A 24,957-nucleotide genomic window follows, 5' to 3' on the forward strand; every position below is an offset into this window, starting at 1 on the left:
AATAAATAGCATAGTCCAAGAAAAGTGCTACTGAGCAGAATCGTTTTTAAAAACCGTACGTAATGTTTGTGTACTTGTGCAATAAAAGAAAACACACTATTTGTGTTTACATGAAAACTGAGAGTCGTGAAAACTGAGATGTGCAAATAACAGCAGAAATATTATTCAGGACTAATAGCATTTGGGATGTGAATACTTATTGAGTTTGTTTGGAGTAGTGATGGTTAAGGAGCGCGACAGCTGCTGGGAGGAAGGAACTGCTATCACGCTCCTTCACGCAGATTGAATGCAGCACTCTGTCACTGAAGGAGCTCTCTAGATCAGCAACAGCTTCAGGAGGCAACTTGTTTTACTAAATTAAACAATATTTTGTAAATGAATTTTATTCTTATCCAAGACTCTGAACTAACTGGACTACCTGGTGGTTTTTAATGCACTTTAAAGGCTGAAATTTGTTATGCAAATAAAATTTTATTAATTTGACTGATTGACATCAAGTTTAAAATCACTTCACCTGTTACTTTTGAAAGGAAATCCCTTTCAACAACTGCTGAGAATATTGTGGAAGTGTGGAAGCACATGATGTGTTTGTTTTCCATCAGCTCTTCTGTGTTACATTGTCACCCTCTCATTTTTATTCTTCTTGGCATGCCGCCACAGTGCAAAACTTTCACACACTCTCTTGCACACAGCTTTTAATGTCCAAAGTTTACTTTTGTTACAGGTGCAATAACAAAAGGCCTTTTAAGTCTGACTTGAAAATCTTTAGGAGAAATTGGCTCCAGCATTGAGGGGTTGAGATATTGATTCTGGCCTCTGGCTTGGTCTAGGAAAAGATGGATAGATTTCTTTTGAAATGCTCTCTGCGTGAGAATATAAAGACTATTGTGTGTTCTCACTCAGGAATAAATTGTTTCATGACATATCTAGGGCCACCTTTTAAGCTTCAAGCCGCTTGCTTCTCTTGAAAGGCGAATGTTGACAAGGTGGAGCACATTCATCTGTGCTCCCAGACTACCCACACCTCATAGAAGCATTTATTGAAAGTTAGAGCTCCTTCAGAGAGCTGGCAGCCGCTCGTTGGAATATCTATTTCAGCAGCTGCTGAGGCTGATTATATGGGGGTTGAGCCACACACTGGCAGCGATATGCACCTCCTGCTGAGGGAAGAACTATTATGATGGTAGTGACTGATGTGTTCATCTGCATGAATTTGAACAATCAGAAGCACTTGTTTGTTTTGGTGACACGCCACATGTTATCTGTGACACATTTTGTTTTTTGATTTATGACACCGGGAACGGTGGAGTCGCGCTCATTTGGAGAAACTTGTGATAATCTCTGTTGGAACGAAATGCTTTCAGTGTTTACCTCCCTGCAGAACCGCTGCATGGTGGGTCAATAAAAGCTAGCAGGCATTATTGAAGAGTTTCCTAATACTGACACCAAGAGCCTCGAGCGTTGATCAAAGCGGTGCAAATTGATTTATTGCTTGTTCACACCCTGTTACCCTCTCTTAATGATACCTTGCATTGACTGTTGTCAACACAAAAAGCAAGAATGGGTTCGTTCAGCATGCTGGTAACAGAAATCAGATCCCTTTATGGAAAAGGTAGAACACACAATTACCAAGAGAATACACTGCTTAGTTTAGTTCATTTTCACTTTCTGCTCTCATTTAGGTATAAAATTGCAGGTTTCTCGTGTTTTCATTGTATCGACCTCTGGCATCACATATAACTATGGTTCTTGTTTGAAGTGCCTTCGTGCCCCAAATCTTTGACATTTTCCCACAATCTTCAAAGTAGTTGAGTGCTTTTGTTGTGATTGACCAACACAAAGAAGTGAAAAAGTTTGAAGTGGAATCAAAATATTTGGCTTTAAAAATTATTTACAAATTAAAATCTGGAGAGTGCAGCATTATTAAAACTGTAGACCTGACTGTTCACATAAAGCTTTGGGGACATTTAAAGCAAGTTTAAGTTATAAAGAAATGTTTCAATGTCTCACAGTGCAATGTTCAACATCTAAAACCCACCAATACAAGAAGCCTAACACCCTCCAAGAAGTCCATGGTATCTCTGGAGGAGCAGGAGAGATCCACTGCTCAGGTGGGAAAATCTGGAGACAGGATTAATTAATTATTCACTACTTTGCAAATCTGGCTTTTGTAGAAGAGCAATAAGAGGTTTTAGTTATTGAAATAAAATCTTAAGATCCCTTGTGGCCATGTAGGGGACAAATAAAAAAAAATATGGAGGAAAGGTGACCAACAGTGATACTCTGCAGAACCTGACTGCATGCTGAGGAGGAAGTTTAGCCATTTGACTCAGACGTGATGGACCAGGAAACTAAAAATTGCGTTTTGCTGGTCCAGATGGACACTGGCCTGGAATTAAATCCAACTGTGAATCTGTGGTAAGATTCAGTATGTTAACAGATGCTCTACATCTAGTCTGACTGAGAGAGAAATTAAATTTCAGACTGCAAAAAGCTTGCAGCTACAATCACAGTAAAGCGTCGATATATGAGTACCTATGTGCACTTTGTGATGATCTATTGCAAAATATCCTGTTCAAACTTAACATTTCTAGTCAGTAAGTGACAAAGTGTAAAAATGTAGATTAAAAAGGGAACTACAATTTTTGTTAAGTGCATATTTTCTCAAATTAAACATCTTCACAGTTAGAAGAAGATGGCTTTTAATGTATTGTTGCCAAATGAGCAAAGTAACAAGAGAATTGTTAATGGAGCAGAACTGTTAATGATGTCTTTGAAGGCGAAGAAGCTTCAAACTGCGTTTTTATCCCTCTCCATTTTCCTGATTTATTATTGAACACTGTGACATTTAAAATAAAGAGTTAAACCTTTCAAAAATTAAGCAAGAATCTGCCTCTGTGCTCTGCATATTTTTTTAAAGGACTTCTTTTCCCTCTTGAACAGCATTCACAATTCTCTCCCCCTTCCCACTGGCTCTGAATATGCCTCTTTTCTTACCAGTCCCAATGATTTGAATATCAAACACTAGTAAAAGCCACCTCTCTGGGTCTCTTCAAGCTTCGACATGCTGAGAGAAGCTGGTGGGTGGCAAGGCCCAAAGAATCTTGAAACTGTTGAGTCAAAATATTTAATGAAATGGATCCTGTTCCTACAACTCTGCAGCCAAAGAATCATGTTAATGTTTTTCAAGTTACATTTTGGCAAGGCAGACACTTATATTCATTTGGAAGGCCAGCTGACTGAGCAAGCTGTGAACGATCTTCATAGGTCTGGAGTTTTCTTATAGATCGTCTAATGGTCTTGGTGAATTGTCTTCAGGTTCATTGCTGTCGGTTTGGCAATTTGCCTAATGTTAGACTCTATAAGCAGCTCATTTTCTGCAAGGTGGGTGGATTCATCAAACATCTTTTTCATTCTAATGTCATGCCACTCAGTTATACATTGGAAAACAATAGCTTTTTAATAACAATACATTTATAATAGAATTTCACAAGTGTTGGTACGTTGTTTATCACTCTTTTTCTGTGCTGAAATATCAGTGTAGTGCATGGACTGTAGCACATTTTTCCTCCTTTACAAGCAAACAAACTAAGGTGGCCAGAGCCCATTACAGCATAAATTACAAGAGGAGGAAAGAAATCCATAAAATACAACACTAGAAATTTGATCATACAGAAGAGACATTGAAGTAAAACATGATGAAGATGGCTGCTGATAGAGAGTCCCTAAATGGACATTGAAGGAAAAAATAAAAACTAAACTTTGTCGTATGCACCACACAGCATCTTCCACCAGATACCAGATAGTATCTTGTGCACAAGAGATACTAGCTGGTGGTCACAAATAATACATGGTGTGCACACAAAAGTTTATTTTTTATTTTTTAACACAATGTCCCTTTGCAAACTCTTTTTCAATCTGACATTTACAGGAAGACTTTATATCAATAAGTCGCGACAAGAACCCAATTTATTGATATAAACTTTAAAGAGTTTTAAAGTATAAAATCAATTCTACAATGGACTGAAAATCAATGTAAAGAGGATAAAGTGGGGTTGGTGTCCTTAACGACTGAAAGTGTTGGTGGAAAGACAAGCAGCCGTGTTGTGGGAAGGCTGACGGACACAAATTTAAAGCCTTTACAATAATCTAAAAACATAAATAAAACCTGGAATGGGTATCTACTGAAAATATTGTCTCAAAATGACCAAATTCTTTTACAATTGGAGACAGCTGGTACCCCAGATCATTTATTAGACCGCAACCAAAATTCTTTTAAACAAATATGATTATTGTTCTTGTGGCAACACTGTAGCCTGGATACAGCCCACTCATTTTTAATTCTAACAAGGCGATGATTTTTCTGGACAAGCTCTCGACAATGACACATTTTTTTACCTGTGATACTTTGCAGTCGCGCCGTTTTATAACCACCCCCTCAAAAAGACAGTCAAAGCAACAAATACATCATCATGAGTTGCCCTGTGGTGCTGGGTATTAATTATCCTGTGTTCTCCACTCATTTGCACATGTACTGTAAATGTCACCAGAGAGATAAATAGTGAGACTAAAACTCCAGCTTATTGTCTGTGTGCAGCAGAATGTCAGAGGGAGCTCGCAACAGATGAGATATTGGTTTTGGCTTGTTGTGGATTATAGGTCAAAGGACATTTCAACAAGCAATAAAATTAGCATGCCATCTCTGTTTATATCCTTACAAACAGCATGCCAGAACACATTTTCATGTTCACTGTTCAGATTAATCTCTGGCAAGTTTCAGAGTAATAAAGGGTACATCTGTTTACAACAAAAACCTAGTGTAATCGGTTGCAACACCATATAATTTTGTCCAAAGTCGTCAGCAAAGTCGGAAAACTACCAAAAACTACTCGGATCTAAAAGCCATCTTTATATTTCATGATTTTACTCGGGATGAACTCCTTCCAGCCACCTACTGTTCTAACATTACATTTTTGTAGATTTATGAGTGGATTGAAAAGCACTTTGGGGCAAAAAAGAAAAAAAAAAAAAAAAAAAAAAAAAAAAACGTCTCACGTTCTCTGTGTGGCCTTTAAGGTGCGAGGAATAAAGGGGGTATTTGTATTAATCGATCACACGCCAAGCCTGGTTGAAGCCTGGCCCTAATGGTTGCTTGCTGTCATTTTGCAAGCAGCTTATAAAAAGGATTAGAGTGGCTCTGTGGAGTGGGAGTGCGTGAACAGCAAAGTTCTGTGGCCGGCAAGGAAAATAAATCAATTTATGCTTGATGGCGGTACGGCTGGGGAACATAATGTCTAACGATGATGGAGTTTGGACACTTCATACTTGTCATTGTGAAATTGGACTGCCGTGCTGCTAATGATGGTAATGTATGTTGTGCCTCGCCTACTACAGTAATCCTTCACTCTGTCTCACTTAAATGCATCTCATTGTCTGGCATATTGCATTATGAATACCGGCAGGAAAAAAAAACAAAAAGAGAAGAATTTAATTTATATATTCATTCATTTGAGCTCTGAGGTAATGAGAAAAACTGGATAACCATATAAATTCCTTCTCTCTTTTTTTTTTTTTTTTTTTTTTTTTTGTTCACAGGCGATTGTAACTTTGAGAAGCCGCTGGCAGCGTGTGGATACAGCCAAGGCAGAGATGATGACCTTGACTGGGAGCAGGTCAATTCCAGGGAGAAGACTTCATCAGATCCATGGATGCCCTCCGGTAAGGCCGGTGATGCTGGGCACATGATGAAAAGAAATCATGCTGAGAATAAGTAACTCAAAAAGCTGCACATTTAACAGTCTGCTTTATGTTTGATGTAGTTAGAAGCTGCTATGGACAAAAAAAAAAAAAAAGTGTTTTATCTCTGACTCATTCTTTTAACATGAACAATGACATTTTTTTTTATTAAAAAAAGGAAACTCACTGGAAACATACAAAAATTCATATATTCTAGTTTAAATGTATCCAAATTCAACTTCAATGCAGTTCATTCAAGCCAGTCTGAAAAGCGAACACACGAATTTCCTGTGTCAAGCTTTATACTTAAAAAGAATAAACAATAAAACATAGTCAGAGTTCCCATTAGTTTTAGAGGAATTAGTTGAATAACTTTTTACATGTTTTAAATGTTGGATGAAGCTTCAACTCAGGTTTGATGCCAGAACAGAACCCAACTAGGAATGAGAGGAGTGTTTTCCATAAAAAATGCTGAATATGGAAAACACAATCACGTAAAAGATCGAGTCTTAGTGTTGGCGATTAAAATAAGGAATATGATGTAAAAATAAAAAACATAGTACATGACTTCAGGAGATACACTCCAAGTACAACACTTAATCTCCCAAAGACACAACTAATGTGACAGCACATTTATATGACAAATTCTCCCCTGTTTTATTAATTTTATCACACAACGGCTGCTTCAGTCTGCTGTTCATAACAACTTTCTCCTGATCAGCCCATGACTCTGACTATAATTGGAATATACTGTGCAGCTACTTTCAATAGCTTTTAGTGTTGGAGACTAATGAATATTTATTACAGCTTTATTCAGATTTGTACACAACACAGAGCCACTTCATCTTGCATAAAAAGACAATTCTTCCAATTCACTTCCAACACTAGTCTACTCTTTTTTCTCTTTGTTTTCTTTGTTGATATATGTTCTGTTTCCAATACAGTGAGTCATTGAGACAGTCATATTAACGAACAACAATTGATATCAAAGCTCTCAGATCCATTTTAATTGAAGACGTCTAACTGGTATTCATGCACTGATATTCATTAGAATGCCTTCCCTGCTTTTTGCATCCGTCGCACACGATTTGTCTCTTTAATGTTGCATTGATCGTTCTTCATTTGACTTGAAATGCAAAGATATCACCACCTCTGAACGCTCCGCTCCCTAGGAATTAGACTAATGGAATGGTGTTTCTTCTTTTCGTGTTACAACAAAGGTAGCATTGCAAACTAATGGATATTGTTTTTCCTCTCCTATCTGACGCCTAATCTAACAAAGGCTACATCCCAGACAGATTGCATTGCCCCCCTGGTGACAAAGGGGGAATTAATTAGCAAGCCCTCACTAATTTTAAACAGCAGTGCCCAGACCTGTTTGTGCACATCAGGGTGATGTGTGTTAAACTGCCCCGGAGAAATTACTTTCCCCCAGTAGGGGAAGTGTCTTTCTTTTTCCATCGCAATTGATTAATGGCAGGACACATGCAAGCCAGGCAAAGGTGGCTATGAAATCTGGGAAAGCCTCGACCTACAAATTAACACCATGCGTGTGGTCTAAATTGAACAGATCTAATTAAAATCCCATGTCTGGTTGGTTAAGAAGTGTCCCTGATTGTGCTTCCCAATTGGACTACACTTCAGACTGACACGTTTTCCACGTGTGCATCTTGAATTGTGCGTAATTAGCAGGTTGCAGCTCTTTCTCCATTTCAAAGTGTGAGCACTCAACCTGCTGTGTGAAACTGTAATCTCTCCTCTTTGACCAGACTGAAAGGGATGTGAAATGTAGTGTACTTGACAGGTAAAATTGTTTTACTGATGCTAGAGCAGGGGTTGATGGGTAAAAATGCATTTAGGTGAAAGCCACGCTGGTGGAAAAGCTATCTCACCTCTGATTGCTGTCTTACTCTCGACTCACACTTATGAATCTTCACAAAATGACCTTATCATACTCACACAAAGAGATTGTTATCCTACCTGGTGTGGCAGGATGGAAATGGAATTGATGTGGCAATCCTCAGAACAAAGAACAGAAGACATTACTGCCTCAAGTACCTTTAAAATTGGTCGTAGACAGTATCTGTCTAAATAGGGGTATTCTCAAAGTCACTGTGAATGGGTGATTTAAGTGATGATCTAAGTCCTTCCTGTTCTGCTCTCCAAGCAAATAAAATTCTATAATTGCTGTAATTCCCAGCTCTCGCATAAGCGCTGGTTCCCTCCTCATTCTTGAATCACTGTGGACTTTCTTCAAATATAGGATTTGTTTTGTCTTTTTGTACATCTTTGCAAAAACTATGTTGTAAGTCTAAAGTCAAGAAGTAGAGTGTAGAATTTAGGTTGATGTATCAAATTTTAAAGCTCATTATGTGGGTCTGAATGTGAGTCTTTTGTCAAAAGTCAAATCCTGTTACTTCCACAGAATAGTTGCATCTGCTGTATTTTTTTCTTGTTTGGAGCAGAGAACATGTATTTGATGAAAAAGTCCAACTCAACTCAACTCATTTCCAAAAAAAAAATGAAAATATAAAGTCCAGAATGGAACAAACAGCCTTCTGGTCTCATGAGTAGGACACAAACAACGCCTGAAACTCCTGGTTGTTTGTGAAGATGCGCTCACTGTCTAATTGCTACGTCTGAACGCAGGGTTGCCTTGTTTATCCCGCTACGCGGGGCTGATTGCATGCTTTGGCTCCTGTTTAGGATGGTTCAGCCCAGTGCTGAGGCTCCGCGTGTCTGCCTGGGCGCTCCCCAGAATGTTGCTCTGTCAGGCCAACTGGAGAAACCCCCAGCAAGACTGCCACTGTCTGTTCCGCCCTCAATAACTGCCAATAATCGCAAAGTTTTCGAAGGTGGAGACTAATCCAACTTTTATCATTGGGATTTTTTTTTTTTTTTTTTTTTGTATTTCCATCTTTTTTTTCTTCCTTCCTTCACAAGTTGTGCGCTGTGAGGTACACTAAGTGGTTTCTGCAAAATGCTTTTGCTAAAGTTTTGCAGATGTGATGAGAAAATAATCTTTTTTTTTTCCAGAGAGCCACAGCTGGTGCAGAGGATGTTTCCTCTCTGAAGTCAGCATGGTATGCTGCCAGCATAGGCTGCTGCTCCCTGCGACTCCCCTGAGACCCATTCTGGGGAATAATAGCAAGAGAAGGAGAAAGAAGGTCCTCTAACTGAGATTAATTAGTGTTTTTGTATTCTGCAAGGCACAATAGCTGATGCGGTCCCAGCTAAATGACTTATTGTGTTATTCTTAATGTTTGCTATAAATATGTTGCTGGAGAGAAATTGAATGTTTTTGTCGCACAGTTTGTACAGGCTCTTTGTTTTGGTAGTGTCCTTGGTCGATAGTGACACCTTGACAATAAGAAAGGATTGGCAGAATGAGGTTCTTCATTGGGTAACTGTGATCTTTTCAGTTTTTTTCTTAATTATACCCTCATGATATAAACCCAGTTCACTCTTAAGTACAATTCAGTGAAGACCACATTTTATTGGTACCCCTGGTAAAGTTACGCAGGAAGCACTAAAGTACCATACCCACGCACCCAAAAATGCACAAATGTAATTTTTAATTTAAGAAATTAATTAAATTAGGATGAAAATGTGAAAAATTACTTCTTTCATACTGTTAAATACGATGCTGGATGTGTAATATTGTGAGTGTGATTCTTTCAAAAGTCTTGCTGGTACAGTATCACATGCACTTTGGCATATAAGTAATTTTTAAATGAAAAGTTTAATTGAAAAAAATGTCATTAGATTTTTAGGGAGAATAGCAGCACATTCAGCTCATGAGATGAAACCATGCAAAATGATAAAACTCTTGACCAAGATGAGGTGCTATTGTAGCAATGTTTTTTTGGAAAAATAGATGCACTAGATTTATTGTTTTATTTCATTGAGGCTACTCAAATCACAAAAGTAACCTATAGCTAGTTTAAGATACATAAAGTTTGACTATCTTACTGTCTTCATCTTTGATTGTTTGTTTATTCTAATGCCAAAAAAACATTGAAAATGCTCCCTTTCTAAAATACAAAAGATCAGATTTTGTATTTTAAGAACTTAATTGAATAATAAAACAGTTCACATCATTTTAGCTTTTTTAACTAAAGATGATGAAATACAATCCTCTCAGAAAAGATTTTAGAAGGTGACTTAGCCAGTTTCTGTATTCTCAGGTACTGAGAATACAGAATTCAGCATCTTACCTGTCACTTTATCACTGTTTATTATTTATACCAGGTGCCCAAAGTACAACAGGACCATCCATTTAAAATTAAAGGAGACTTGTTTATCAATCCAACAGGGCGACTTAAAAATGATGTCCTTTCTTTCTTCAAAAATCACCAGGGGCCCCAGATGTTGGCACATAGACTAAACCATGTGACTAATGCAGGTAGATATTGGTTAATGGAAAAATGCCTCATTGCGTTACCCGGGCTTCTAGTGCTGTTTATGGTGCTTAATGGGTTTTTCAAATGAACAACAAGAGGGTCAAACTATTAAAGTATAAGAGGACACAATGCTGGACTGAAAGACAGCAGAAATTTAATCAGAATTTAAATCACACCAGTTGAACATGGAGTGTTGTCACAATTTTATTTTTTAAAAAAAACAACACACATTCATATTGTTTTTAGCCATTCCCCGCTACATGTGGGAATGACTCCTACAGTTTTGTGCACTGTTTTTAGGTTAAGGACAGAGCCCCATTAAATGATTAAGGGACACAACAGAACAGCAAATTATGAAATCTAATCAATTTGTGCAATTATTCCTGCTGAAAGAAAGACTGCCATTTCCTGCGCTCCGTGTTTGTGGGGTTAAAATGTGTCGTCTGGGCCGAGCAAACAGGTTACCCATTATGATAAACAGGATTAAGATTGCACTTGCGCTTCTAGAATGGAGGACATATTAGCATACTTTATCTTTTCTTTATCCTAAGTGTTCACGGTATGAACAATGGTGTGACTCACCTGAAGATTCAGTTTTTTTAATGACTTTGTACCACGTGATTGGGTTATTATCTGACCCATTTACTTCAGCGGCAGGCCAATAGAGCGCACTGCATATTAAGATGACATATTAAGCCATTTGGGATTGCAGTTGATTGGCATGCGACAACAAAGGATGCTGCCAGGGAACATAATAAGGGTTAGTTGTTCCACCTGACTAAAGTGACAGGGCTTAAACGTGTTCTGCATGATGGATGGCTCTGGGTGAAACTGTTTGACTCCGTGCTAAAGAGAACCTGCCAGGCTCTTCATACGGAGAGACCCAAACTTATCCAGTTTTATTTTTATCGAGGCCTTTTCATGTTGCAGAGGACACCGAGAATATTCCGGGAAAATTTGAAAGAAGGTCCCGGCTGCTCACATTAACAGCCTAACCCTCACAGCGAGAGCATTTTTGATTGGTGGCAGACAGTGAGAATGGCCCCGTCTTCATTGACATTTCCAAAGCGGCAGCCGTGCTTTTCGGCGGCAGTGACCTCTGTGAATTTTATTAGCAAATGAGACATGGAGGGTTTGGGTTTAAAGAGCGCCCCTTCATTGTGATTCCCTCCTCTTCCCCCCTCACATAATGATTTTACAGAGTTCAGGACCTGAATGGCGGAGAAATAATGAGCGCTAGTCATTATTGCAAATTATATCCTCAGCTCAGACCATCACTCAAATCATAATTAATCCAGATACCTTCAAACTGTAGACTTTGATGATTGGGATTAGACAGGAGGTTATTTGTAAGACCAGGACTATTTCAGGCTTCATTTTCTTTCAAGGAAAAACATCTAAAATCATTAATAAAGACTTTCTTGTGACGTTCACATCTGCTGTTTGTAACAAGAAACTTCTGAGAACTTTGCATCCAGTAAAAATTTTTATCTCAGAGTAAATCATTACAAACGCAGCTGTGATTTTATCTTACAGTATGCTAATCTCACACAAATTGCTAAAGTATTAAAACATACATTTTTTAGATAGATGGTTGGATGAGTTTTTCATATCATAAAGATTATTTTTGGATATAACACATTTATAGGACAAATAAAGAAGTACACTTCTGTTATACATTGTGAGTTTCTTGTGTCAGAACAAACAATACATAATAATAAAAAAATTATAAATGATCAAAAAATTATAAATTTATCTATGTATTTATTTTAGTAAATCAGATATCAAAGTTAAAAAGCAGGAGTAAACAAGTGGCCAAAAAAGGCACAAAAAGCAAAACATGCAAATAAAATGATGCAGCGCAACAAAATTCAATATGAATTAATACTACAGTTTCTTTTGACATTTTGTTTTTCTTTATAGTAATTTATTTTTCTAAGCCAGCACATGCTTTCAGCTACAGTTAAACAAGCCTGCGCCAGATTAAGCTTCATTTAAGATTCAAACAAGTCTGAAGAGCTGTTCATTAACCAGTTGTTAATAGATTGTGATCCTAACATTGTGCTGTAGAATTACACAGTTTAAGTATTTTTCTTTTAGGAATTATCCATCCTCAACAGCTTATTTTCCCGCCAGCAGGAACTTTTTCTCCCATATGGACAGACACAAGCTGTGGCCAACGCATAGCTGCTCTGCCAGTTAAATAAGCCGTCAGGGTGCAGGATTAACCTGATGGAAGGCTTTCCTCAGAGTCCACATTCTGTCTCTATGGCTCACGATATTGTTAAACCACCAAGTCTGTTATTTTGGTTTCCCAGCCATGCAGCAGAACCTGAACATTTGGACGTTTCAGTGTTATTTTATCAGACCTTGCTTGTTAGATTACACTGCACATTCATCTTCCAAAATTGCATCCATGTTTTGAACCTTTCAGAGAATAATAATAATTTTTTTTTTTTTTTTTACAAATTCAATGAAGCAGCTCTACTTAAGGTCGAGGGTAATTAAAAAAGAAAAATAATTCATGAGAAACTAGTCATAATGTTAGAGCTCCAAAAATGTTGCTACATTTCTATTTAGCTTCCACATTTATTTTCTCTAATCTTAACATTTTTGCAGAGTAAATGTTGGAGTATAGTAACTGTTCAGCAATGATGTTTTCTCTACTTTACTGTGTTCATTGTTAATAATTTCTGAAGTCACACATTTCCATTTCAGCAGCGTGGCCTTTGTTTCCCAAAGAACAGCCACAGCGGATGTATGCAGCATCAGCAGCGGGGACGCTTCATCTTCCGCTCATTCATTTTTCACACCAGTTTCCATGCTCCCCACATTCAGCCATCATTGTAATGGAAGGTGAAGGTGGCCTACATTGGAATAATAATAAATCTGTTCCTCTGAATACCTTAGACAATAGCCGAGCCATGGCCTTTAAGGAACAGTGAAGACGAGCTCAGTGTGCGCCGAGAGCTTTCTATTTTTAATTGGTCTCGAACTCCATCGTTGTTAAAGGCGGAAGAGATGGAGAAAGAGGGATGGAGTGGGGGTGGGAGGGGACAAAACACCCCTGTGCATCACTAGCACATTAGCACTCCACTAACAGTATCATTATAATTTGCGCTTAGTCTTACTGGTTAATTAGCTTGTCATGGTGCAGCAGGTCCTGCCGAGTATGTGGTCATTAGGCTTGGAGAGAATAGAAGCTGAATGACAATCTATGTAACTCTATGATCTTCTTCTGTGGTGTTACACAGTGGTAGAGGACGTATGATGCGGGACTTGACTGACACTTGAAATACTGTTTTCTTTCACTGAAGACAAAAGTACAATAATGGACAGATTTTCCCTTTTTTTGTTTAGTTTTACTTGAACAAATTCCACATTTTTTAATAAAAATTGCTGGCACATTGACTGTGGCATAAAGGATTTTTGGTATAATGTCTTACATATGATTACAAATTAATGGATTATGCATTAGCAATTATTAACCAAATATTGGCCACTTTCAAATTATAAATATTTTATCCACTGTTTTATTGCCAAGAGAAAACACTCTGCTCCTGCTGGATGTTCTTACTGAAAACCCTGGAGTAAGCTGTCCTCTAACTTGGGACACACACATTCTTGGTCTGCAACATGCCAAGAACTGCCCTAGTTCTCATTCAAGAGATGTGTCAACTCCGACAAGCCCACAAAATCTGGGACACAGTAATAAGAGGTAAATCTCATCCACTGCTGGTGACCTAGTCATATTTTATAGTGTTCATCTTATGGCATGTAGCTGACCATGCAGCAACTGGAAGTAAAACCGGTTTCTTAAAGTTCTGAATCAGGAAAAGGTGGATTGTTCCACTCAGCTTTGGGATTAGTCTCTGATTAAAGCAAACAGAGTTCAGTCTTCAGGTGTCTTGCTCAAGAGTGTTGGTAGGATGGAGTGAGAGAGAGACCAAATGGGGCGTTGTCTGTCATAATGCAGATGCTCCTTTGAACTGTTGTGGCGAAGGAAGAGCTGAACCAAAAACCAAACCTTTGGATTTACCGATTCTTTCTCATGGTCACAGATATGGATTGTGACCAAAAGAACAAAATCCTAGTGACAGGTGGCTAAAATGAGTCACCCTTTTCTGTAGGATGACTGGACACATGTTCAGCGATGGGGTGAGGCACTTCGTCGTCTGCGCGGAGCTTGATGCAAAGCTCCACATTAAAACGATTCAGTTAAGGTTATTTGGACGTCTGATCAGGATGCCTTTGAGGTCCCTCTCTTTAAAAGTTTTTTGAAACATGTTCCACTAGAAAGAAACTTTAGGAATACCCAAAACACGTCGGAGAAACTGGATTTTCCATTTGGCCGAGGAATGCTGAGCAAGCCACCCGATCTATGGCAAGCAGAAGACAATGGAGGGATGGATGAATAGATTTCTAGACTATAGTGGAAAAAATACAAATGTGGCTTAAGGGATCTGCAGTTTGCATCTTAATTATGAACAAAAATGACATATTTCCCAAACTTATGACTGTTGAATTACTTCTAAATAGCCTGTTTTAATCTTTGAGGAAAGCAATAGAGACATAATCTATGCAACATGAGCTGCAACTGAAGAATTTATCTCAGGATTTCTAGTGCTGGTTTGCGTCATACCAGGGGTTGCTCATGCCTCAAAGGGAAAAACAAGAAGGATCTGGCTGCTTTTGCACAAGACTGGATGTCAATGAAGACACATGGAGTCTTCATAGGGCACTACCTGATTAAAGTTTAATCAAATGTGTTTCAGAGTTGACACGTTTGCACCCTTTCTTCATGTTTTCTCCACTTCATGCTTTCCTCAGAAATAATTAACCTCAACATATGAATGCTTAAAACTGAAATTAAATTATAGATTACAAACACTGTTGGAGAGTCCATAGTAATTAATCATAAGAAAGTGATCATACTGTGAAGAACTCTTTGCACAACAGAGATACCAAACTCCTAAGTAGCTCATAAGATGATATTCTTTGAAACTCTGTCTTGGTTAAATAACATTCCTGCACAAACTATTGAAAGAGGTTATTTATTTTCAACTTCTTCTAATCTTAAAACAGTTGTTTTTTTTCTGTCAGAGGTTACTCAGTGGCACAGCTGGTAGCACTGTTTGCTCTTTCAGCAATAAGATCCTGAATTTGAATCCCAGCCTGGGATCTTTCTGCATGGATTTTGTATCTTTTCCCTGTACTTGTGTGGGTTATTTCTGGGTGCGCTTCTTCCTGCAGTCCAAAAACATTACTGTTAGGTTAACTGGTATTTCTCAGGAGTGAGTGTCTCACTGTTACCCTGGGACGGACTGGTGATCTGTCCAGGGTGTACCCAACTTTTCGTCCAAGCTAATGCATTCACCTTTCTTGAAGTATGTCTCAGAAATAGGACCCTAAAATCACCCTAATTAAAAACTAAGCATCTGTTTTTGTATAGTAACAAGAGAAGCTTCAAACAGATGAAATTGCCACAGAGGCTACCCGTATCAAACTCCAAAGTTCTTGAGCTTTGCTTTAATATGCCTGTCCATCACTGTCCAGTTTGGAGTAATCACAAAATTAGATATATCAGACCACAAAGGATCTCAAATAGAACAATAAGGGATCGTATTCTTGTTCAATATCTTATAGTCACCAGGGAAAATCATTACTATGCTCTCACATGCTTAAGATTTCATGCCTCCTTCTTGAACTCTTGAACTTCAGAACCACACATTAGCATCTTCTTCACTCATCCTATCACACCTTTTAAATAACTGACCTTCACTGGGCTTGAATTCTGTCTTTTATTTTACATATTTAAATAATGGAGCATCTTTATACCAGTGACTACAATGATGGTTGAAAACAATATCATTGTTATTCAAATCATTGTGAAATTTCTTGAAGCCCATAATTTCTAGATGTTGATTTTAGGTAAGTAACTTAAAACGTAAAGTCCAAGTTTAAGTTTTGAACTTAAACTTGGACTTTAAGATCGGTAGCACACATCTTCAGCTTCCAGATGTGTGCTACAGAAGCTGTTTGCTGCAAGCACTTGCCTTGCTTTTTGCTGCAAGGCAACTGTTTACCCCGTTTGCACACATCCTATGCCAAATATCTGACATGTCATTGATCCATAAAGTGCATGTTCTCATAACATATCCACATCCCTCATCAATTACCCCAAAACCTTAAAGAATCATTTGAAATAACAACTGCCTCCACCTTCCAAACAAAGGCGATTAGACTAACTGTGACACATCCCAGCCGCTCCTCTGAAGCCTCTTCTCTTGTTTCATTGCGTAAACATGACAGAATCCCCCTACTCATTATCCGAAGCTCCAGACAGATGAAATTGGTGAGCGTTACAAGAGAAGCACAAGACAAGTGGGCAAGCTGGAGTCATTGATGGAACAAATAGGTTCTGTGAGATGCTGCCTGGTTGCCACGCTCAGGCGACCAAGCCTGCTGCTTAACTTGACGTTATTCACCCGTTTCAATACAGGAATCTCAGTGAAATGCCCCATGTTTACTGTAACAAGAGAGATTTGGCTCTTCCTTGAATGCAGCAGCGTAAGCTTCCTGTTTACAGGTTGTTTGTATTACCTCTCTTTGCCCTTCAATTTGTAGCATTCTGCCAAAATGTATCTCAGCACCTAATGAGTCTCCTATGGCTGTGTTTCAAACACTGCTATTATTATTGCCATCTTAATATGAAGCCAAGCTAAATAAGATGATGACAAATAGAATGTGTTCCGCATCTCCTTGAAAGTTGGCCGATGTAATAATTCTCACTTGTGTTTTATTGGGGAGAGGGTAAAGAATTAGATTAACCTTTAATATTGGACCTAAGTGATAAAATCTAAATGGGGCTTTTCTTGGCAAATAGATTTTAGCTTATTGATTTTTCATCATTTTCCCTCTGCTCTGTCATTGAAGGAAAATGCACTTTTCAAAATCCACTATTTTCTTGGATTAGCCTCCCAGCTGTAGTGCATGCGTCTTTGTATTTTGATGAATGGCAATGACGATCAGGCTAGGTAATAGCATTTTCTCATCAAAGGTCACAAGCTGGATTTGTGAATGCCGAGAAAATCTCCTCAAGCAGCCATTTGTTACTCTCAGCATTCTGTATGGAATTTTTTTTACCTTTTATTTGGTTAATTTCAGAGCTGCATTATGGTGAGAGAACATGTTTTCATAATATGATATCATAGTTGAATATTGCAATAGCCATCAGTTGCAACTAAGGGGCATTTATGATTGTTTTTACTCCTGTCCCTCTTCAGTTGTGTTTGGGCGAGTAGCTCTTCCTAATTATCTTTTCCATACCCTAAATTTATAAACCATTAAGAAAATTTCAAAAATGCATGCACAAAAAAATTGAGCCCACTGAAATCAAGCATTGCCAAAGAGTGGTGGTGTTTTTTTCTGGAAAGGCGATCTCCTGTTCAAATCCACATTACAATGTTAAAGTAAAATTGACTGTTCTTTGACTGCAGTAGTGTAAACTTGACTAACCGGCATCCTATGGAGGGATTTAAAAGCTCTATTATTTAACCTGCTCTGTGTGTAATTTACCACAGTGAATTCTGAAAGCATTTAGCATTGCATTTCTCCCAGCAATGAGAACAGTCTTAAATTGAGAGACATGCAATGACTGTGTAAGTCTCACATTTTTCCAAATGATCAGTCTAACAATTCTGTTCACGTGTAGCTTCACTATAGAAGCAGTAGACATCCCATTTATAGCTCTAGAAAAAAATCAAGAGACCACTTAAAATGATCAATTTCTCTGATTTTACATTTTACAGGTACATGTTTGAGTAGAATGAACATTGTTCTTTTATTCTATGAACTACTGACATAGAATGGACTGTGGGAAGAAGCCAGACTACCCCGAGAGGATCCATGCATGCGCAGAGAGAACATGCAAACTCCATGCAGAAAGATCCAGGTCAGGTTTCAAACCCAGGACCTTCTTGCTGCAGGGCAACAGTGCTACCACCTGCAGCCCGTTTTGCAAACATTGTATCATTAACTTTGTTTTTTGGTTTTCTTTATTGGGTGAGGAGAAATATAGCCTCCTTCTTTGTGTTTTCACCCCCCACAGACCATGACCTTGCTTCCTGTGTAGGTCTTAGTAGCAACAGTTCTCACTCCAGCCTTTTTCAGTAGGAAAATGTGGCCATTTTCTGGCCATTTGGAATCAACATATTCCCATGAGAAAGATCCTTTTTGTTTAGAAAACAAACTCATTATCAAGAGAGATTTCCAGATGGTGTGGTCATAGGAACTATGTAATCAACCCTATATGGTATCACCTTATCGCTGAAAACCAACAGAAAAGGCGAAATACGACTTATTTCTGTTTGACACTTTTGAGATTGTAGGTTCTCCAATTTTAACATATTTATGACTCGTTTCTTTCTGTTTTAATTTTTTTTTTCTCATCATCGTGGGCTTCCTATTGCTCTCCATTAACAGAACAGTGTCTTGGTTGGTAAAACATATACTATGACATAAACATCCAACTTACCAAATGTAATATTGTCATGTACAAATGCATTTCCCTTCAAATATATTAATCTATCAAACATTTCTTTTAAAGTGGTCCTTTGCAATTTTCAATTTGCAAATGCTGATCCAGGTTGACTGTTGTGTTAATGATTGCATTGAAAGTCCTTTATTTTAAATATACATGACTATTTTTGCCAGTTAACTGAAATCTGTTGAAACAACATGAGCCGACATTACTTTTTTCTGTCACAGGGTCCACTTTTATGATGGTGAACACGTCAGGACGCTTCGCAGGACAGAAGGCTTTACTGCTGACACCCCAACTGAAGGAGAACGACACACACTGCGTTATTTTCCAATACTACATAGGAGGAAGAGACAACAGCCACCCAGGCTACCTAAATGTCTATATCAAAGAAAACAACAGTCCCATGGGGATGCCTGTTTGGAACGTATCAGGACCAGCGTCTCGTTCCTGGGGGCAGGTGGAGCTGGCCATCAGCACCTACTGGCCCAATTTCTACCAGGTGGGCGCACATTAAGCTTTCTTTGCTATAACTGTTTGTGCCCTTCTGTTAATGACCAAAGAGAATCCACAAACGTAATAAAAGAAAATAAGAAAAAATACTGAAAATTGACTAATGGAAATCAAACATTGCCTTTGAGCTGTGGTTCAACAGAATCGATTTAAAAAGCAGAACAACTGGAACAGGCCTGTAAGAAAAGGATGGCACCTCTAGAAAAGATTTAAAGTAATTTTATTATAGAAATATGTTAATTAATTAGCATTACAGATGTCTTCAAGCTTCTCTGACCAGCTGAAACATGCCAGTTTCATTAGTTTATTTAAAAAAATGATTCAGTAGACTCCTAATACAAAAGCAACGTGTGATTGTCATTGGTTAATTTAAAAATAATAATAATAATTCTTTTTTGCAGTTTTAAGTTATTTCAGCCAGCATTGTGGGCTTTTCAGTCACTGGCTAAGGGGTACCAACAATTTTGTTAACACATGTAGCATCTCTATAGAAGCAGTAGAAATCCTATATAGTTTATCTGAAGTCATTTAAAGCCTTTCACAATGTGGAACAAGACAGAATTCTTATTTGAGAATGTCTAAACAATTGCACAAAAGCCCATTCAAAGCACCTTGGATTATTGATCTCTGCAGCTGCCTCTGTATCCATGGCAATCTGTTCTCTTTCCCTTCAATCCAAGTCAGTTCCTTTTTTTTTTTTTTTTTTTTTTCCAATTTTGGAAACTCATTTTCACTTACCAATGCACCTGACTGCTGGCTGGGGCAAGGTGATTTCACACTTGCCTGGCTATTAGTCTTCGTCGGGCTTGTTCCACGAGTCCACCAAATGTTAATTGATGCAGAGAGACCCCTTAACCTCCCAAAGGGAGCAGGTCCTTCAGTGTATTATTTCATTAAGGCCTGGCAGGGTCTGGACCACATTGGAGGCGATGGGAGTCCTGCTGCCTGCTCATCATAGCCGCTCTGATAACTTAGTTAACAAGCGATACCGCTGAGATTCTCGCTGCTGGATGCAGTGTGGAAGGATTAATAAGAGCCACACAGACAAAATAAGGGAAAAAAGTGGTAGATAGTAGCAGCAGTCAGTGCAAATTGCTGACAAGATGCTTACCTTGTGTGTTAATACGTAAAGCCAGTCTGGTCAAATATTGTCAGGCTGGCTCAAGACAAGTGGTGTATAAAAACTTTGCTTGTCTTACATTCACATAGAGATCTGTAGCTAAATATAAAGGGTGTTTATTCTTAAATTTCTTAAATTAACAAATACCTCTGTTTAGCTTGACAAGTTCAGAAGAGAATATACTTCATTGACCACCTGGGGCAGTGGTTCCCAAAGTGAGTGGCGTTGATAGGAAAAGGTCTGATTAGGACTTTCATATCTAATCACTTGATTTCTCTTTCCTATAGATTTCCTTTAAACAATTAAAACACTGATCATCTATTGCCATGTTAAACTTCTGCAGAGCTTTTCCCCTGACCTATTTGGTGTGTGTTTTGGTCTTCTCAATTTGTTCAATAATGTTCTCTAACCAACCACTTCAAAGAACATTGAGATTAAATTACTCACAGATGAACTCAGGTTCCTAATTAAGAGGAATTCTGAATGCAATTGGTTGCACTGGATTTTATTTCAGTGCTATTAGGGAAAATGGGTTTAATTAAAATGCATGCTATTCTTGACCAATTGGTATTTGTAAATAAAATCTCAAGACCTTCTATCATCATCATACCATTTCACTTTCAGCTTTGCTTATCACATGTATCAGTAATTACATTAAAGGCTGTGATTGTAACATGATATGTGAAAAGGGAGTGGTTATTTTTTTCAAGACAGTATGGGAATGAACACATCCCAAAACAAATGGTCCGCAGCATTATACCCAACATACCAACTGTGCATTGCTGGGTATTGGAAACATTTGCAGCCTCTGGTGCCTTTCAAACCTCCAGCCTAAAGGACCTGCTTTCATTTGTAATTGTTCCAGAGCTAAACTGACATCATGGGTAAATGCGAGGATGCTAATGATCTTAGCAACAATCTGTCAAGGACACCAATGCCTGAAATTGTCACTAATTAACAACATGCCACTAATTATAGGTATCCTTAATTGCATAGCAACGTAGGAAATTGTCAAAGGAAAGCCACCTGACACATGGAAATTATTTTTTTAATTACTGGTAAGGCGTTCAGGCATCGTTCCAGCCTTTTGTGGCTTTTGACAATTACTCATTGGTCTAGCTATCCATCGAACTTCAACTTGAGATTGTCATGCATCTGATCACACGTATCAGTAATTACATTGGCCCTTGTTCCAGAACTGATTAACGTTTTTTTTTTTTAAACTTAAAAAATTTCTCTGAACTTTGCATTTTGTTCATGTATAGCCCAAAAAGGCATTCAATCTAAATGCACTCATTTGTATTAATGTCCGTGCAGCAGAATATGCAGCAGGGCTAATCAAACCTGCTGTAAAGTATTTAACTAAATCCCAAAGGAATCTCCAGTGCAGTGATGTAGACACTTAACGCTGGTCCTACTGTCGGTCTCTCTGACAAATGAGAACAGTGAACTTTCCTATGACATCAACAGCTTTGTCCCATGTGAATATTTTCAGTGCGGGTCAGGCCCAATTATGTGCCGAGCCATCATTGATGTTGGAATCAATTATATCACAGCTATTAGGGAGGCTGACTGATGTCTGTTGCACAAACAAAAGATTTCAATTAGAGTGTGGGGGCCAGTTCATTTGTCTGGTGGCAATATATAGAGTGGTTGGCCTTTTAATTTCCTTTAAATTAGCCCTTAATGAGGCCATAATTGGCACCCAAGACTTTGCTTTCATATTTCAAGAGACGAGAAAAGAAATTTATAATTAGACGGTCTTATCTGAAGGCATCCTGCCTCCCAGATGACAGGAGTAAGTATCTCAGCCTCCATATTCCTGAGCTACAAAAGGAATCTAGGAAATATGTCACTGTTCAGCCGGCAGGACATGTTTGTGTGCGACACCTTACGTAGGACATGTCTAATAATATAACAAGTCAACAGACTTTCCAGGTTGATATTTCAGGAGTCACAGCAGGCAAAACATGTGTGGCTGGAGCGCGTGTGGTGTAATTGCTGTGTGCACCACGCCCTGGGTTTGGGAAGGGACTGGCAAGCTGTTTCCCTTTTTATCACACTCCAGACCAACGAGCACATAGCTTTGAAATTCTGCTGCGACACACCCTCCTCTCAGGGCTTAGGGCCATTTGTTTTGGAGGGGAGCTTGGCCCTTAAAATAGGTTCAAAGTTTCGTCATGTGCTGCACAGTTGCACTTTATTTTAGAAGTTCTGTCAGAGGGCCCAACTTTTAAGAAACCACATTAGAGCAACTGTTAAACGCAGCAGGAGATTTTGTCACACAAGGTGAGGGATTTTAAAGACTTTGTTCCTTTTAACAAAGGTATGGTATCATAAATCGTCCTTTTTTTAATTCAAATTTTATTCCAATTTTTCTAAATTCTTTTTCAGCTGGATACTGATGCTTTAATGATTAAAGTTGAAACAAACTCAGTTTTTGCTCTTAAACTACAAGATTATAGGTAGTTTTAAAAACTGCTTATAAGCAATTCTCTGAAGCGTTGGCTTCGTTGGCACTTACCCCCATTTACTTTAATACCTCTAAATAAAAATACACAGCATTCAGTTGCTTCAGAGGTTTGTCAGAAGACCTTACAGCATCCGGAGGACCAAAGAACACAATAAGACATGTCAGAAAGAAAGGAGAGAAACTTAGAGCAGAATTTCTTTAAGCATTTCCAGGAACATTATTCAGTCCACCATCTAAAACTGGAGGGAGTAAAGGATGAACCAAAAGGTACACGGCGGTATCCTGCAGGTCCTATATGTGTCTCTGCTCCAAAACAGCTGATTCAAATGCCTAAATAAACCTCCTCCGTATCTAACCTCTACAGATGACATTTAATGAACTATTCAATTAATACAGCCATGTTGAATGTTGGGAACATTTTAAACACGCATGACACCAACCATTATGGATCGTCTTTGGAGACCAGAGACGTAGAAGAAGGTGCTCTGGTCATATCAGCCCAAAATATAACTTCTTTTTTTTCTTTTTACTCGCATGCAAGGTGAAAACCAACACTGCATAAAACCCTTAATAAAACCTTATAGTGAAACATAGTTGCAGCAAAAGGGTTTGGAGAAGTTTTTCTTTGGGAGAGACAACAAAACTGGTCTCAGTTGATTGGATGCTTGGCGAACTAAATGCAGGGAAACGATGAAAAAAGAAACCCTGATTGATGCTCCAAAATATTTGAGATTTGAATTTCAGTAAAAGGGGCCTCTGGTGTATGTTGACTCGTGGGAGCTAAATGCAAATCTTTATTTAAATCTTTATTGTGTTCCTTTAATTCCTCTCCATATGCATTCACTTCCTTTTATACTGTAAATTCATTTTAAGACATATTTTTTAGTTGAGGTTATATAAAGTATGGATGGTCGTTGTTGTACTCTCTTAGCTCCAGTCTATACTTTATCCTAAACTGAACATCTTCTATAAAATATTTTGTGCTTTTCTAGTTAAGATTTACAGCCATTAGAGCTCCAAGTGTTCCAACAATGATAAATAAAATTTTGAAACTGTGACAGTGTTTCAAAATTTTAAATGCATCAGTGTTTAATTGTTTAAAGGAAATCTAGAGGGAAGAGAAATCAAGTGATTAGATAAGAAAGTCCTAACCCGACCTTTTATCTTTGCCTTTCAACTCCCACATTTGTGTTTGTCACCGACTGTGTGCTAATCGTCTGAGGGCTTAAACTTAATTTAACACTTGCATGTCATAACACTTGTCAGCTGTGACATATTGTGGAAATAATGTCGATGGCCTGCAGCTGTGGCACCAGCTGCACCCCCCTGAGAAAGAGGACAGAGTGAGTTAAGCGAGAGCCGGACTTTTCCTTTGCCCACGTCCGGCCCACACTCAGGTGTCTCTTGAAGGAGGGTGTAATTTATCAGTGGTGTTATGAGTCTCCTTTCTCCTCCTCAGATTGTGTTTGAAGCCATAACCTCAGGGCAGCGCGGCTTGCTGGCCATCAAAGACATTGTGGTCCAGGGCCACCAGTGCAGTAAGTCTATTTTCCCTTCACCATAAAAGAATATCATCAAAACTGTCATTGTCCTTTTCGTGACACCTTTCCGAATACCTGTGCCGCGTTTTCGCTCAAGGCCTTCCCACTTAGACAGAAGGGCCTCAAAGGATATGTTACAGCCAGTCCCGCTATGAACCCCCTCTCTCTCTCTGCTCAATGAAGATTTACAAGGATATAGTTGACATGCTGAAGCACATATGGGATATAATGTTGGAGAGGCTGTCTGAAATCTGTCCCTTGAGAAATGACACAAAAAAGACCTCAAAGACAAACCCCAGAAACCATCTTGCAGCTTTTTATGTTTCACCGTACCTTCCTGCCTTTAACTCACAGCAGGGAAAACAAATATTGAACACATCAATGTTTTATTCACTAGAAAAATTTCTATCGATTTTAAATTTGCAGCAGATGTTGGTAACAACCCAAGTAATCCACGCATTCAAAATATCTGTCTGTAGTAGGCGGAAGAACACAATAAATATGTATTTAATGCATAAAGAGAGAGATGCAGAAAGGCAAAGAAAGCAGCTAAACTCTCCAATTTTCTAGAAAGAAATCATTCTCCTTATCAAAACCAATTAATAGCCCTGACTTGGGGCATATTGAAA

At 38.4% G+C, this 24,957-nt stretch overlaps 1 protein-coding gene across 7 annotated transcripts in view; it reads left to right on the top strand.

Annotated features, from left to right (window-relative positions):
- The window catches only part of LOC122840863 (receptor-type tyrosine-protein phosphatase mu-like), a 205,059-nt gene that overhangs the window by 40,825 nt on the left and 139,277 nt on the right, over positions 1-24,957 (top strand). For all 7 annotated transcript variants that reach the window (XM_044133617.1, XM_044133618.1, XM_044133619.1 and 4 more), the window contains exons 3-5: positions 5,596-5,718; positions 18,909-19,183; positions 24,247-24,325. In XM_044133617.1, the coding sequence (XP_043989552.1) occupies positions 5,596-5,718; positions 18,909-19,183; positions 24,247-24,325 (477 nt within the window). The remainder of the gene's footprint in view (positions 1-5,595; positions 5,719-18,908; positions 19,184-24,246; positions 24,326-24,957) is intronic.

The sequence above is a fragment of the Gambusia affinis genome, linkage group LG12 (assembly GCF_019740435.1).
Source record: "Gambusia affinis linkage group LG12, SWU_Gaff_1.0, whole genome shotgun sequence".
Lineage (NCBI taxonomy): Eukaryota > Metazoa > Chordata > Actinopteri > Cyprinodontiformes > Poeciliidae > Gambusia > Gambusia affinis.